Here is a 14,354-nt window from a genome sequence, read left to right as displayed (position 1 = left end):
CCTTTATTTTTGCCAACAGCTGAATATGCAGCTTTCTACTGTAGCTTCTTGTCTGCACAGCATATCTTGTCCTTCCTTGCAAGGACAACAGTGGTCCCTTATGGACAGAATGATCAGCATCCTCACAAAAATAAATTCCCAATGATCTTTTTTTTTTTTTTAAGAAGTAATAATAATAATTTTTTATTTATACCCCGCCCTCCCCAGCCAAGGCCGGGCTCAGAGCAGCTGAGTACTTACGTTGCTTGCTGTATCCATGAAACTAAAGGAGGTAAGGAAATAACAAATTACCATGGAGGTATAAATATGGAAAGGAAACTATTAAAGTAGAAAAGGTAGAAATCCTTAAACCAGTACACACTGGTTTTTAAGTAATTCAGGTAACTTCAGAACTCATGATTTAAGAATTACCTTTTCTGGACTGGAATGTGAAATGAGCCGAAGAAGTAGAAAGAGGGGAAGCTGCTTAGGACTCAAACAAGCCATTGTCCATTGGCTCCCCAGATTCTAGACAGGGCATTCCCAGCCCTAACTAGAAAGGCTGGCGATTGAACCTGTTCTGTTTTGCATGCAAAGCATGTTCCGCACCATTGACCTACAACCCTTCCTTTATTTGTAAGACTCCCATCAGTGTCGTATGAGTAATATGATTTGTAATACGTGATGGGCACTTGAGTTCAAGAGTGCTCTCTAAAAGTGCACAGTTGTGAATTCATTTGAATAGGTGCTGATAAACACAATGCACTTTTTGTAAAATATAAAGCTTTAGGGTAATATGTACTTCTTACACAGTCCTTGGTTTCTGGTATGCTTATGGGTGTCCCTTGCAACACATATTTTTGTGTGTGCAACCCTTAGTTTACCTCTTTGCCCTTCACTCTTCAGTGGTTGTAGAGGGTGCCAGTCACTAAACTAGCCACTAGGTGGTGGTGATGATCCATCACTAATGTTTCAGTCTCAGTTTCTCGCTAGCTTGGTTTCCCAGTCAGGCTATTTTCACAGGCTGCACTTAATTCCAGGAAGCATTCAGGGCACTGAATTTCAAAGAGGTCAAGTGGGTGGGTGTGTTTGTGCAACAATTAAATGGCAGAGTTAAATCTACCCCGATCCTTAAAAGTATCCCAAGGAGAGCAGTCAGTCCTGGTGATTTCAGCATGTAGGATAAGAGCATAGCAGTAAATTTTCTAAATCAAGAAAAACTTGATTTAGAAGAAGTATCTGAAGAAGTGTGCATGCACACGAAAGCTTATACCAAGAACTAACTTAGTTGGTCTTTAAGGTGCTACAGGAAGGAATTTTTTTTTTATTAAGAAAAACTCTGAGGGGGTGTGTGGTCAGAAGGCACATAATGCAGCAAAACTCTTGAAACTATGCAGGTCTATAACTGACTGGTCAGTGCCTGGATGGAAGACCTGGGAACTCCATGCTGCAGTGAGCTTCATGAGAGAAAGGTAGGTTCTAAATAACTCACAAAGGGTGCTGGGTTTCTGGTAGTACTTTCATAAACACAGGTGGTGGGGATGTGTTTGAGACCCTGGAGCAGGCTTGCTCAACCTAGTGTGTGACGCTGCATCAGCCCTGACTATTGGCCATACTGACTGGCGCTGATGGGAGTCCAAAACAAGGCTGTCCTGAAGGATGCAGAGTGCCTGCTAGCCAAAGAAGAGGGGAAAATTATACTGCCACAAAAACCATAATGCCTCACCCATAAATAGCTGGCCATTTACCCATGAGGTATTGAAGGAAGTCAAATAATAATAATTTATTATTTGTACCCTGCCCATCTGACTGGGTTGTCTGGGTGGCTTCCAGCATATATAAAAAACTTTGTTATGAGCACCTCCTTCTGCCTCTATGATTCCCAAGGAACTTGTGGTGGAAGGGCAGTTGAGCTTCTACAGAAAATAACTGGGATGTAGCTGCCCAGTTGGGACGCGGGTGGCGATGTGGGTTAAACCACAGAGCCTAGGACTTGCTGATCAGAAGGTCGGCGGTTCAAATCCCCACAACGGGGTGAGCTCCCATTGCTCGGTCTCTGCTCCTGCCAACCTAGCAGTTCGAAAGCATGTCAAAGTGCAAGTAGATAAATAGGTACTGCTCCGGCGGGAAGGTAAACGGCGTTTCCGTGTGTGCTGCTCTGGTTCACCAGAAGCGGCTTAGTCATGCTGGCCACATGACCTGGAAGCAAGATGAGCGCCACACCCCCAGAGTCAGTCACGACTGGACCTAATGGTCAGGGGTCCCTTTACCTTTACCTAGCTGCCCAGTTACTTACTGTCCCTTTGGACCAAGAAGTTTCTCACTAAGAAATGTCATTCTGTGTGAAGGAATGTCTTGTTCATGCATGATCTGAAACAGTTTACCTAGCAGAAAAGGCCCTCCTGTGTTCAATAAGACAAGCTTCCAAGTTAAGTGTGCTTAGGTTAGTGGCATTTGTTTCAATAAGTGGAAATAGATCCACATATTTCACTGACTCCTGTGCTCATTGACCATTGTATTGTCCCGCCCCCCCCCCAAAAAAATGTAAGCATCCCACACCAGCACATCCATGGCATACCTAAATCAACTTTATTCACAATCACTGTTATCCAATTCTCACACTGAATGGAATAGTCTTTTTTTTATATTGTGTGAGTGTGTATATATATATTTATATATATATATAAACAAAACACAAAATTTGTTTTTAAATAAAGCAATTAAAAGATAAAATTCTCATTTCCATGACATTGTATCACATGAATTCTGGATCCTGACACAAAAATACAGAGGAAAATGAAACCGATTGTGATAATGCTCCCATTGAAATGTTCTTCTGCATGAACTGCCTTGCACTTCTTTTTCAGCTTCTGTAAGCCGCCTCCATCTTTGGTCCTCAATAAATACATACATATCCCCACACTAACTGAGTGGAAGGAGAATGTTCTCCCTTTCACACTCCTCCTTCCCTTGAGTCCATCTTCAGCCAGATTTCTGTATGCCCAAATACATTTTTGTGCACAGATTGGCCTTCAAGCTTTGAATTTGCATGTGCAAAAGGGTGCTGCTGTTAAGGGGGGAGGGGGGAGTACTGAATATCTCTTTAGGTGGAAGGAGCTGGCTTAGGTACATGTGGACACAACCCTGAGCAAGTCAAAGCTGGCAGCAATGTGATTGATTTTCTCTTCAGCTGTTGTGTAAGGATTTGAATGGGCCCTTGGCTTACCTGGATAAAAGAAACAGTTTGCCTCTGGCAATGAGTATGATTGACCTTAGTTATGTGCTCTTAGCACATGTTGGCAAAAGCTTTTGTTTTTAAATTAAAACTTTGCAGAAAGCCATGTACCCCTTTAGCATGGACATCCACCCTCTTTCAAACACTTGTACAGTGTGGGGTTCTCTCTTGATTCACTTCAGTCCAGTTTCCCTTACTGGAGTGGAACCAACTTCTCTGGTTGCCAAAAAGCTAATGAGTGGGAATAGTTTCAAGTCAAAACAAAAATATTTCCTTCCACCCACAGTCCAATTTTTATGGTTTCAGAATGCAGCTCCTGCAAATTAGCAACACCTTAGGAACACATGTAATTTAGTTAACTTTGGTTTATCACAATCAATAACAGATTAGGCAAAAAAAAACAAAAAACCATTCTTTGTCATGGCAAACCCTTTATTAGGGACATAAATTGGATCCATTATTTGTTTTAATAGGCTGCGATGAAGGAAGCATTTTTTTTTATTGATTTCAAAATATTCCTACCCATTAACATGGGGAGAATTAATTTTAAAAGTGGATAATATAAAGCAGCAGGCACTGCAATCTGAACAAGTTCCTTACCCCTACTCTGACACTTCATAGGAATGACTCTGTAAGGAATACAGCATTTCAGACAAGAGCCCGTTCCAGCAGAAGCACAAAAGGAGATAGTAAGTATGGCTCACCTTTTAAAAGCCTTACATTCAGAGTTGTATGTGAACTTCCTCTCCACCAGTGACTGACATCTGCAGGCTCAGGGTTTTGTTTTCCCACAAGGGAAAATGGAATGAATAAATCCAGGCCTCATATTCCAAACAGGTTATTTGGGCAACCATAGAATTGTAGAGTTAGAAGAGACCACAAGGGTCATCTAGTCCAACCTCCTGCAGTGCAGGAATCTTTTGCCCAAAGCGGGGCTTGAACACAAAGTTGATTACTCTAGCTCCCCACCTGAACAGCACGTGAATTAAGTCCACTGTTGAACATGTGCATTTCTGGATTAGGACCCATCTATTCAGAAACTAATGACATTTAATTTACTAGGTAAGAGAGTGCAGTCATTTGAAACATGAATGAAAAATTAAATGAGCCTCATTTACTCATCTGTTTTTATAGTAAATGGGAATTTGAATGAAAATTAAACTAAAGTTCATACTCTGTTTTCAGCTACATTGCTTTAGAGGCATTGCTTTTGCATTGAAGGAGTCTATGCACAGTTCAGAGAAATGTCACAGTAAGGGGGAAAGAGAGAGTCCAGTGAAAGCTGTGTTCAGTTCACAGAGCATCTAGCCTGTGCCTCGGCATGCTTCTAAGAACCTATAAAATGGGGACCCATTCAGTGGGTCTAATGCCCTGGGGAGGTAGTAGATTGCATACCAATTGGATAGAAAACATCCAAGTTAAAACAGAAAACTGCCTGGGTCTTCCACTGAAAGCAATGGGAAAACAAATAGAAAATTAAACAAAAGAAACATTAAAAGTGACAATGAACCGAAAAACAAAACTATTCCTCACACACCCCTAGGTGTTTAGAAATGTGTGCCATGTAATTTTACTAGCCACAATTGTTTGTAAAATAAGAAGTGTGCTCCCCACAGAAGTGATGCCAAAGGGATATTATTAAATGCATTTTCTAGAAAACATCTTTTCTAGAGGAAATATTTTTCTCATGCACAATAGCAGCATCAACTATACACAGCATTTTAATTATGAATTCATCATTTGAAGACATGTTGCTAGTTTCTATGGCATAGTGTCCTAAAATATGAAGCCCTGGGCTGAAGTTTCCCAAAGCACCTTCTCATATTAAAATACATTCTAGGGAAATGTGAAAACTGACTGGCAAAATCTGCCGAGCCTAGGAGATGTTTGTGTTGTTACAGTACTTTAAGCCTTTGGCTATCCTACCCCACTGTCTCTATTTTTAAAGAATTGCTTTCTCCCCCCATCCTTCTCATCTATCGATATGCCATCATCATCATCATCATATAAAATACGTTAATTCATCTTTTGATATCTCCATTGCTATTGTGGATGCAACAATGCAGAGCTTCACCTCTGATTTTAGATACTATGTGAAAGCAAGATATATAGCCACAAATACCTTGTTCCAAAGCCGTATATATTCACTTATCTGCTCACGTGGGGCTCCTGTCCCTACACTCTGCCTCAATCAGCTGAGTAGAGGCAGCAAATCTTTTATTGGGAAGGAAATACACATGCAGACCTACTTCCTCTCTTCAGATAACGGAGGGAACTATTCAGGGAAGAGGAGCTCCTGGATCACAAAGAACCAGAACCAGATCAAGGTGAATGTGTCTTGCATGAAATCTCCAGACAATGCCGGTCCTGTCTCTTCCCTATGTTACTGCATATTATGTATTGCCCCAACTGCTGAAACAAATGTTATCTCTCTCTTTTTATACTGTAGCTGTGGAGGAGACTGGATTTGATGGGAACCTTGCAGAATGAATGCAGCCTGTTTCTAGCCATGATTGTGCAAAAAGACTTAACTCCAAAGTAAGTGGGCATATGACTACAGCCTCAGTTTGTAATTTTCTTATCTACTTATAGCCATTGGGCAGCTGTGAGGAACCTTGAAATGTTGCTGTGCCGTCATTCTGATCTTCCCTGATCCAGACTGGTCATGGTGGCTGTGGCTGATGGAAATTAAGCAACTTCTAAAGGGCCAAAGGTTCCCATCTCTGCAATAGGACATGAAAGGTAGTACCAGATGTTCTCTTCACACAACTTATACTGGAATAGATGCAATGAACTCAACGGAAGACAACACACACACACACACACACACACACACACACACACACAATGGTCTTGTCAGATCCTGCTTCAAATGATCTTATGGTGCCACAGTAGGAAAGGGCTCCTGCCTTGAGGGGCATAAATTAACTTTCCATGTCTTACTTGCCAAAGGCAGAGATAAATCATATGGTTGTCCCATCTACATCTGGTCCTCTTATGTCATGGCTATGGAATTTGAGGCTTTGTGCTCATTTTTTAAAAAATGCTTTGCAAGTGGTTGACACTGCAGAGGGCCAGATGCAAGTTACTAGTGGAATGGGAAGCTGTTTAGGGATTTGAGTGCAGTCAAGAGAGCACAGATGAGCACCTCAAGGTGGATGGGGGGGTTTAGGAAAAAATGCTAATTTATGTGGGCCAAGACTAGTATGAGTGAGCAAACTCTTAGGAACTATAGCTTCTACTTTTGGTTTGTGACTTGGTGAGTCAGTTTTCCTTTCTGCAAAGGATTGCTACAATCCACCTGCATTGTTTTTTATTCTGAAGTGCCTGTAACCTATCACATGGTACAATATCCATTGCCTTGATAAGGGTCTACTTAGATTGACAACCAACAGCAAAGTGCTTGCTGGCTCCCAGCCAGTGAGGAGTTGGCTGTGTGCAAATATTCAAAGTGGCATTTGCAGTAACATTCCAGCAGTTGGATCCAGTTCATGCAATGGCGGCACATGACCAAGGCAGGCTTTTCTTTTGAACACCACATGCGCAGGTGGTCATATGCCCAAACAGAGGCAATTTTAACTGAGGCCTTTTCTGCACATCCAGCAACATGGACACTAAATTTCAAGAGGTGCCATTGCTTAGTATTGCACATCACAATATCTTTTCAGATCACGAGTCCTAGGCACAAGTTGACTAGGAATGCCTTGATGGGAGGAAACCAGTTATCTATATTCTTTGGACCACACCTGCATGAGGTGGTTCAGCAGCCACTGTGCTGATCCCCGTAAACCAAGGATGGGGAAACATGTGCCTCTTCACGTGATGCTGTACTACAGTTGCCAACATTTCTTTTCCTGTATGGAAGTTGAATGATCTCTAGAAAGCCACAATTTCCCCATCCCTATTGTAAACTGTGGATTAGCTAGGTCCAGCACAGGCTGAAGCACTCCCAAGTGCTCAGACAGCAAGTACTAGAAGAATCAGTCCAGTCCAGGGATATTACTATGCTGGGTATACTTCAAACAAGAGTCTCCTAACTTTTTCCTTACAGGCAGCGGCTGCTAGGTGTTGCAGGGAACTGGGTCTTTTAGAAATACTGTGCCCCAATCCTCTTGTGTGTTTTTTAAGGACATCTGTATTAAAGGGTTTTCTGCCTTCCCGATTATGAGTTGGCCATCATTACATTTACAGCCTCAATGCTATACAGGCAACTCTCCATTTGCACAGGGGCTGCATCCGGCAGTGAAAAACGGCACACACACAACATGGGAATTGCCTGTACATTTAGCCTGGCGTGACTCTGATGAGGGCAAAACTGTCCACTAAGTTGGTGAAGCAAAACACTTTTCATTGGGGGAAATGAAAATCTCAGACATCAGCAATCCACTGTCCCTTTCCGAATGTTTTCTTAATCTACCTCTTTCCTTACCTAACTGTTTCTGGTGTTCATATTAGGGAGCTGAGGCTGATGAACTGGGCTGCGGGTTTCTCCCAGCTGGGGTATTTGGTGGCATTTCAGAAGTAGTTAGCCCACTTGGTGCCAAGTGACGATAAGCTGCAGTTCCGGATGCATGTGGGATTTGTCAAATGGAACACAGAAGATAGTGGAGCTGCTGAAGAATGAGGCCTTGTTATTGTCCATCACAGCACAATCAGCTGCAGCAAGGCATGGAGGGAAACACCAAGAATTCAGTCAAGCCAGGTAGATTCACAGTGCTGGGAGCAAGAAAGGCCAAAACAATTGTCCTTCACATGTTGGGAAGAATACTTTAAAAATCCTTCATAAAACCAAATAAACATTTTTTAAAAACTAAGACAAACTGCTTCAGGTCTCTCTTTTTTCATGGTAACAAAATAGATGCAGCTCTGTGTCACACATTCAGCTTGGCCAAAGGTTATTAAATTACCGATGCTTTTACTTTCCTTAAAAGCAGAGGCAGATGTTCAGTGTCCTGATAAAAGGCCTTTGTGTGCCTTCTTCCTTATGGCTTCTAAAATGCACTCCATCATTTGCAGAAAACAGGTGTGAAGGCACCCCTGTTGGCCATTGAAAAAGCCTCCTGGTGCAATGCTTTAAAAAGAAGAAGGAAACCAGTGGGTTTGGGAAAGCAGCAGGGGGAAATGCTCATAAAGGATGCAGTGTCATGCTGTAGCACTATCAGCAGCTGCTTCCAAGGGCGGGGTGAACAGACTGGAGTGGAAAGGAAGAGAGCATTTATAGAAAGTAGAACTTGAAGGCTGTCAGTTAACAGTGAGACTCTCGTGTTCAGCACAGTACAAGAAGCAGCACCCAAAGATCACCTTCCTTAGCACCAGCATACACCACATTCGCTTGGGAACTAGCTGCCACTGATGTGCATTTGTGGCCACTAGGAAAGCTGGCAGAGGCAGTTCCAGCCCATCGGAATAGACACCTGCAAGAGATATTTCTATGGGGGGAGGCCATCCCTCTTGCTCTGGCAAGTGGTTTCGTGCTCACATGGCTTGTTCTTTTTCTACTCCACTTAAACGTCCAAAATGTTGAATTCATTCACATAATGAAACTGCTAACATACCCAAGAAAATCTGATTATTCTGCATCATTTGATCCTTGCAGGAAGGTGGGTGAATGGAGCCAGAGCTAGGGAGAGAGGAGGAATGCAATTCAACCTTTCTTGACGGATGCACATCAGATTGTTGTCAGTAGCTCTCTGCTACATGCCAAGGAAGGAAGGAAATGTTCAGACCTCAAATTTCTGGGATTTGCCCACATGTAGCAACATTCAGAGTTAGTTGCAGAGGGAAGGATGGGAATTTTGGCAAGCTGGACAGCCCCTCCCCACCCTGTTCTGTTGAGTTGTCATAAGAGAGCATGTCCCCTGCTGCCCCTACCCTTTTCCTGCCATGCTGCTCTAGGTGCTGCGATAGGTCTTGATGATGTCCTTGATGGCACGTCTGCAGATAGGACAACAGGCATTGGCCATCTTCTTGAGTTTGAGCCCGCAGGTGTAGCACAGACACATATGTCCACAGGAGTAAATCACGGTATCTACCATGTTCTCATAGCAGATGGTGCACTCGTCATTCCAGGACCCTGAGATGGAGGGGGAAAGGGGGGACTCTGGCATGCTGACGGGAGAGTTTGGAGCTGTGCCTGCAATACAAGAAATGCTGTCACTCTTTTTATATGTCGTCATCTCTCCCCAGGGATATCAAAAATAAGATTGCTGGTCCAACATATCATATTCTAGAGGTTGACAATGAGAGAGAGAACATCACCCCACACCCCAATTCTGTAACTCCCAGATGCATCTGTCTGACCACTATCAGGATGGCCAATACTGTGCCAGATGGACCATTCATGGGTTCCAATATGTCACTCAATGTACTCAATTTCCTGCAGAGGTCAAGATTATCCCTCCCCCCCCCTTGCAGTTTCTACTAAAATGTGATGGCCAGCCATGACTCGATAGGATGCTGGAATACCAGTACAGAAGCGCAATAAGGACTTCAGAACGTGGCATCCTCCCCCTACTGCTAGTACATTTCCCTGGCTCCTGTAGTCTTTTCATCCATCCACCTCTCGGTCAGCGTCAAATATATTCCAAAGTCACCGATGGCTTGGATCTTGGAAGCAAAATCAATTTGTGCCAAATTAGTGCAATATAGTCTAGTCTCGGAGTCTGGGGGTTTGTTGGGCATATAAATTGGATTTGAATGTGTGACCTGCACACAAACATGCAATAGCAGAAATGTTACTTTTCTCCCATAAGTGGATTTGGTTCTCTGTCCGTGTCTGTAAGAACAGAAGTACAAAACTGCATCTCCAGATAACTGTCTCATTGGTCTGTTGGGGTGGAGGGTATCTCTGCAAAGTGATGAACACTGGGCATTGATAAATTTCTAGAGAACAATAATTTGCCACAAGGCCACTTCTAAAGCCCCCTACAGCCATTATCTGTGTGAAAGTATCATCCTGCGCCTGCAGAGGAGTAGAAACAGGCTCCGGACCTGCCTCTGGCCTTGGGCATGTGGCCCAGCCCTACTTACAGATGTCAATGTGGTTGGTGTAGTTGTCTGCAAGGAAGAAGCAGCTGCACATTTATAGGGCTTCACACGATCCAAACACCTGCTTGCCAGTGTCCCGAGTGCATGGAAGCCTAAGCACAAGCTTAGTGTAAGTCAGGCCTTGTTTATGTGCAAGGGATAAACAGTGGCAGGCAGTGTGTCTGATCATTGGGGTCCACTCATCAAAATTCAAGTACAAACATAAGAAAGCCTCCTGGATCAGTCCAGCATCCTGTTCCCACGGTGGCCACCTAGATGCCTGTGGGAAACCTGCAAGCAGCACCCAAACACAAGGTCACCCTTCCTTCCGGCAGTTTCCCACAACTGGTATTCCAGAAACATTACTGCTGCCAACTGTGGAGGAAGAACCAACATGGCTTGCACCTAGATTTGTGTCTCAACTAAAGCATCCACGACAGATGGCCATCCAACCTCTCCAAGGAAGGAGAGAATCCATTCCACTGTTGAACAGCTTTCTCGGAAGCTTACAAAATTATATTAAAACAACAAAATATCACCAATACTGCACCATTATAAAATCTAAAATCACTTTTAAAACAAAGAAAAGAGGAGAGGAATTTTGCAATGGCAAATGAGCAGAGATTGAAGCCTGCCCCAAAGTGCAGCTCCTGCACTTCTTGGGGCAGGAAAGGAAAATGAATTTAGGAAGGGCTCTGACGAGATGCAGTAATTGAGGCTGGAAGGGGTATAGTTTGGTGCTGTAGAAGTACTTACCACTGAGTGAGCTGCCAAGTGGGCCAGATCCACATGTACTCAGAATGGGATCAGAAATGCCACTGCAGAGGACGGAGGGAGAGTTTGGAGATGAGGTGGGTGAGCTTGGTGCAGAGGGGCCCAGTCGCTCAGCCAGGAGAGTAGAACCTGCAGAAGGAAGTGAAATGCTGGTATAGTTTCAGTTTTTTACTGAGAGGTAGTGTGACATAGTGATCGGAGAGGCCCAGGTTCAAATCGCTGCCGCAACAACTGCTCAGCCACAAACTCACTGATTGTTTCTGGAGCAGTCTCTCTCCCAGCCTATCCTACCTCAGAGGGTTATTATTAGGAGAAAGTGGGAGAAAGAGAACCATCTATAGGTCACCAACCTATTTGGACTAGTGGCAACATTTTGAATGTTTAAAGAGTGCTGGGAGCGCCGGTCATAAAATGGCTACTCTAGGGATGGAACGTAGCATAATATAAAATTTGAGAGAACCAGCCCTGACAACCTTATGCATACCATGGAAAGACAGCTATGTCCTGCTAGTCATGGCTATGGAAATCACACAATACTTAGACGCACACAGAAAGAGAGAGAGAAACCCACACTGAGGCTGTCGCTGTCTAAAAGCAACAGAGGGCATTCCTCAGTATCAGGAAAAAATACACAAGGTCACCAAACTACATTGACTCTCATTTCACCAAAATTGCTCAGAAAGTATTTGCACTTTTTATCTCACAACTTTCTTGCTGGGAGGGCAAGACTTAGCTATTTTCCCCCTGAAAGCTCAGAGTATTGGTCACCTGCCCAGGGGCACCAGTGAAAGCCTTTCTGGGCACCATGGAACCTGTGGGCACATGGTTGGCAACCCTGACCTACACAGAGAAAGAAGTGGGTTATAAATAAACCAACACATTATACAGTGGTACCTTGAGTTACATACACTTCAGGTTACAGACACTTCAGGTTACAGACTCTGCTAACCCAGAAATAGTACCTCTGGTTAAGAACTTTGCTTCAGGATGAGAACAGAAATTGTGCTCCAGCAGCGCAGCGGCAGCGGGAGGCCCCATTAGCTAAAGTGGTGCTTCAGGTTAAGAACAGTTTCAGGTTAAGAACGGACCTCCGGAACAAATTACCGGTAAGTATGTAACCAGATGTACGACTGTACATATAAAATAGTAAGATTTGGCATTGACATTCGCTAGTTAGCAATTCTGGGCAAGAGCCTGGAATCCTAACTAGGGATTTGAACTGCTGGCATCATTGTTATTTGGTAAGATACCCACCCATGCTGCTTCGCACAGCTCCTTTTTTGGCTACCAAGAAGCCCCTGTGGCTGGGACACGGGGCCTGGTGGAACTGCAAGTATTGAGATGCGTGTTATTCTAGATATCTGAGCTGTGGAGTGAGAAATAGCTGTCATACCCAAGGCTCAGAAGACCAGAGGTTTGCGTCAAAACACCCTGTGAGCAGTATCTGCATTCTGTTTGCTCTAAACACATCAATCACACATTGTGCTTCTGTTGCCCGGCACTCACTTATTTCTGTTTACATGGAAACAATCGCCATGACACACGTAATTGCATACTTAAAAAAAGAAAAAAATTCAAATGAACAGAATGAGCATGGCATCAGGTGTGACGAAGAAACAGAGTGACAAAGAGAGAAGGCTCCAAAGCACAGCGGCAGAGCATAGGTTCTGTGCGCTGAAAGACTCAAATTCAGTCCCTGGTATCTGCAGTTTAAAAGGATCAGGTAAAAGGTAACGTGAAGAAGATCTCTGTCAGTGACCCTGCAACGCCATTGACAGGCAGACTAAATAGGCAATGCTGGACCAGATGCAATGGTATAAGGCAGCTTCCTATGTACCTAAAGAACAGCTTTGGCCTCCGTCTCAGCAAGGAGATGCACAGGCTAATGTCCCTGCAACAGGAGCTTAGCCATCCAAGATGTGAGTGTTAAACTGGAACATAAAGAGGCATCATGGGGTCAATTTATACCAGGTGCAGATGACCTTCCCTACAGAACCCCGGGGAGTTAAGATCAGCAGAGGGTCCCTCTTAGTTGTTCCAGAGGTTTAAGGGGTGTGTAGCAGCCCAAGAAAAGACATTGTCAGTGGCAGCCCCTAAACTGTGGACCTCTGCTGCCACAGAGGCCTATCTGCTGTCTTCATTATACAGCTTTTGGTGAATGCTGAAGATGCACCTCTTTACCCTGGCTTTTGACACCTGAGATGTATATTTTTAGGACCCGCCTTGTTTCTGTGATTGTAAGTTGATTTACACTGTTTCTAACATTGTGTTTTAATTGTAGCCCACCCTGGGACTTTAGGGTGAAAGGCAGGAAATTAATACACCACTATGGTGGAACAAATCCCATACTCATTCAAATTCCCCCTTTTTACATTCATTTTAAAGGAAAAGAGGCATCTCAAAAGTCTGGGATTGGCAATCCTAACAGAGAACTGAAAGCAGCAGTCCCAAATCCATTCCTGAACCCTATTTTATAGGCCAGGGGAGGCAACGGGGTCCAAGCTGTGTTCCAACATTTGTTCTTTGGAAACAAACCTTATGACAATATTAGACTTTATAGTAACTGTTTCAGCTCTTTGCCATTGCTGGTTTAGCAATCTGCTATGTTGATTTTGCCATTTTTAAGGGGATATAAATGGCAATAAAATAAGTAATGCTTCCCATGTAACACTGCAAAATGCCAAGGTCATTGAGGAGACGTTCTGAGGAAAGGCAGCTGTTTCTAATGGACCGTTACTCAATGTCAGATTTTGGCTAATCATGGCAGAATCCTTGGCTATTTTGTTCTGGCAGCCAATGCAGCTCTGCTGTGTGTGTGTGTGTGTGTGTGTGTGTGTGTGTGTGTGTACTGATTAGCATTAAGTTCAGTAAAGTGGGTGGGCAGGATGGGCAGAGAGGAAGGGGGGAGTGATAGCTTCTGGCTCAAAAGCTGAGCAGGGCTGACCATTCCCAATAAAGTTCACAGGCAGATTTTGTTTTCATTGGAAGGCAACTGTTGATCTCCATTAGAAAATACTACAGTGGTACTTCTGGATGCGAACAGGATCTGTTCCGGAGCCCCGTTCACATCCTGAAGTGAAAGCAACCTGTGTCTGTGTGTGCGCAGGTCGCGATTCACCACTTCCGCGCATGCGCGTGATGTCATTTTGAGCGCCTGTGCATGAGTGAGCGACGAAACCCGGAAATAACACGCTCCGTTATTTTCGGGTCGCTGCGGAGCGTAACCTGAAAACGCTCAACCTGAAGCTACTTCAACCCGAGGCATGACTGTACTTCCATTAATCCTGTATTGCTCCAATTGAAAAGAAACAAAGTGTAGGAAGAAAACTGCCCCATCCAT

The 14,354-nt window shown here is 43.9% G+C and overlaps 1 protein-coding gene and 1 long non-coding RNA gene across 4 annotated transcripts in view; one reads left to right on the top strand and one right to left on the bottom strand.

The window, feature by feature from the left end:
- Positions 1 to 173: 173 nt before the first annotated feature.
- LOC308585956 lies at positions 174 to 6,727 on the top strand. 2 transcript variants are annotated; one of them, XR_014007694.1, is made up of 3 exons: positions 174 to 271; positions 1,377 to 1,451; positions 3,836 to 6,727. It is a non-coding gene; the product is annotated as an uncharacterized lncRNA (long non-coding RNA). The 2 variants fall into 2 exon arrangements; XR_014007695.1 differs by having other exon boundaries at positions 174 to 1,175; positions 1,293 to 1,451.
- A 348-nt stretch (positions 6,728 to 7,075) lies between these two features.
- Positions 7,076 to 14,354, bottom strand: part of NEURL1 (neuralized E3 ubiquitin protein ligase 1) — a 126,146-nt gene continuing 118,867 nt past the window's right edge. For both annotated transcript variants that reach the window (XM_081192097.1, XM_081192098.1), the window contains exons 5-6: positions 10,997 to 11,143; positions 7,076 to 9,347 (exon numbers count right to left, since the gene is read on the bottom strand). In XM_081192097.1, coding sequence (XP_081048223.1) covers positions 9,106 to 9,347; positions 10,997 to 11,143 — 389 coding nt within the window. In that variant the 3' untranslated portion in view covers positions 7,076 to 9,105. The remainder of the gene's footprint in view (positions 9,348 to 10,996; positions 11,144 to 14,354) is intronic.

The sequence above is a fragment of the Podarcis bocagei genome (genome assembly GCF_964188305.1).
Source record: "Podarcis bocagei genome assembly, chromosome: 4".
NCBI lineage: Eukaryota > Metazoa > Chordata > Lepidosauria > Squamata > Lacertidae > Podarcis > Podarcis bocagei.
The sequence above is the reverse complement of the archived record's forward strand: the minus strand, read 5'-3'. Positions and strand labels throughout refer to the sequence as shown.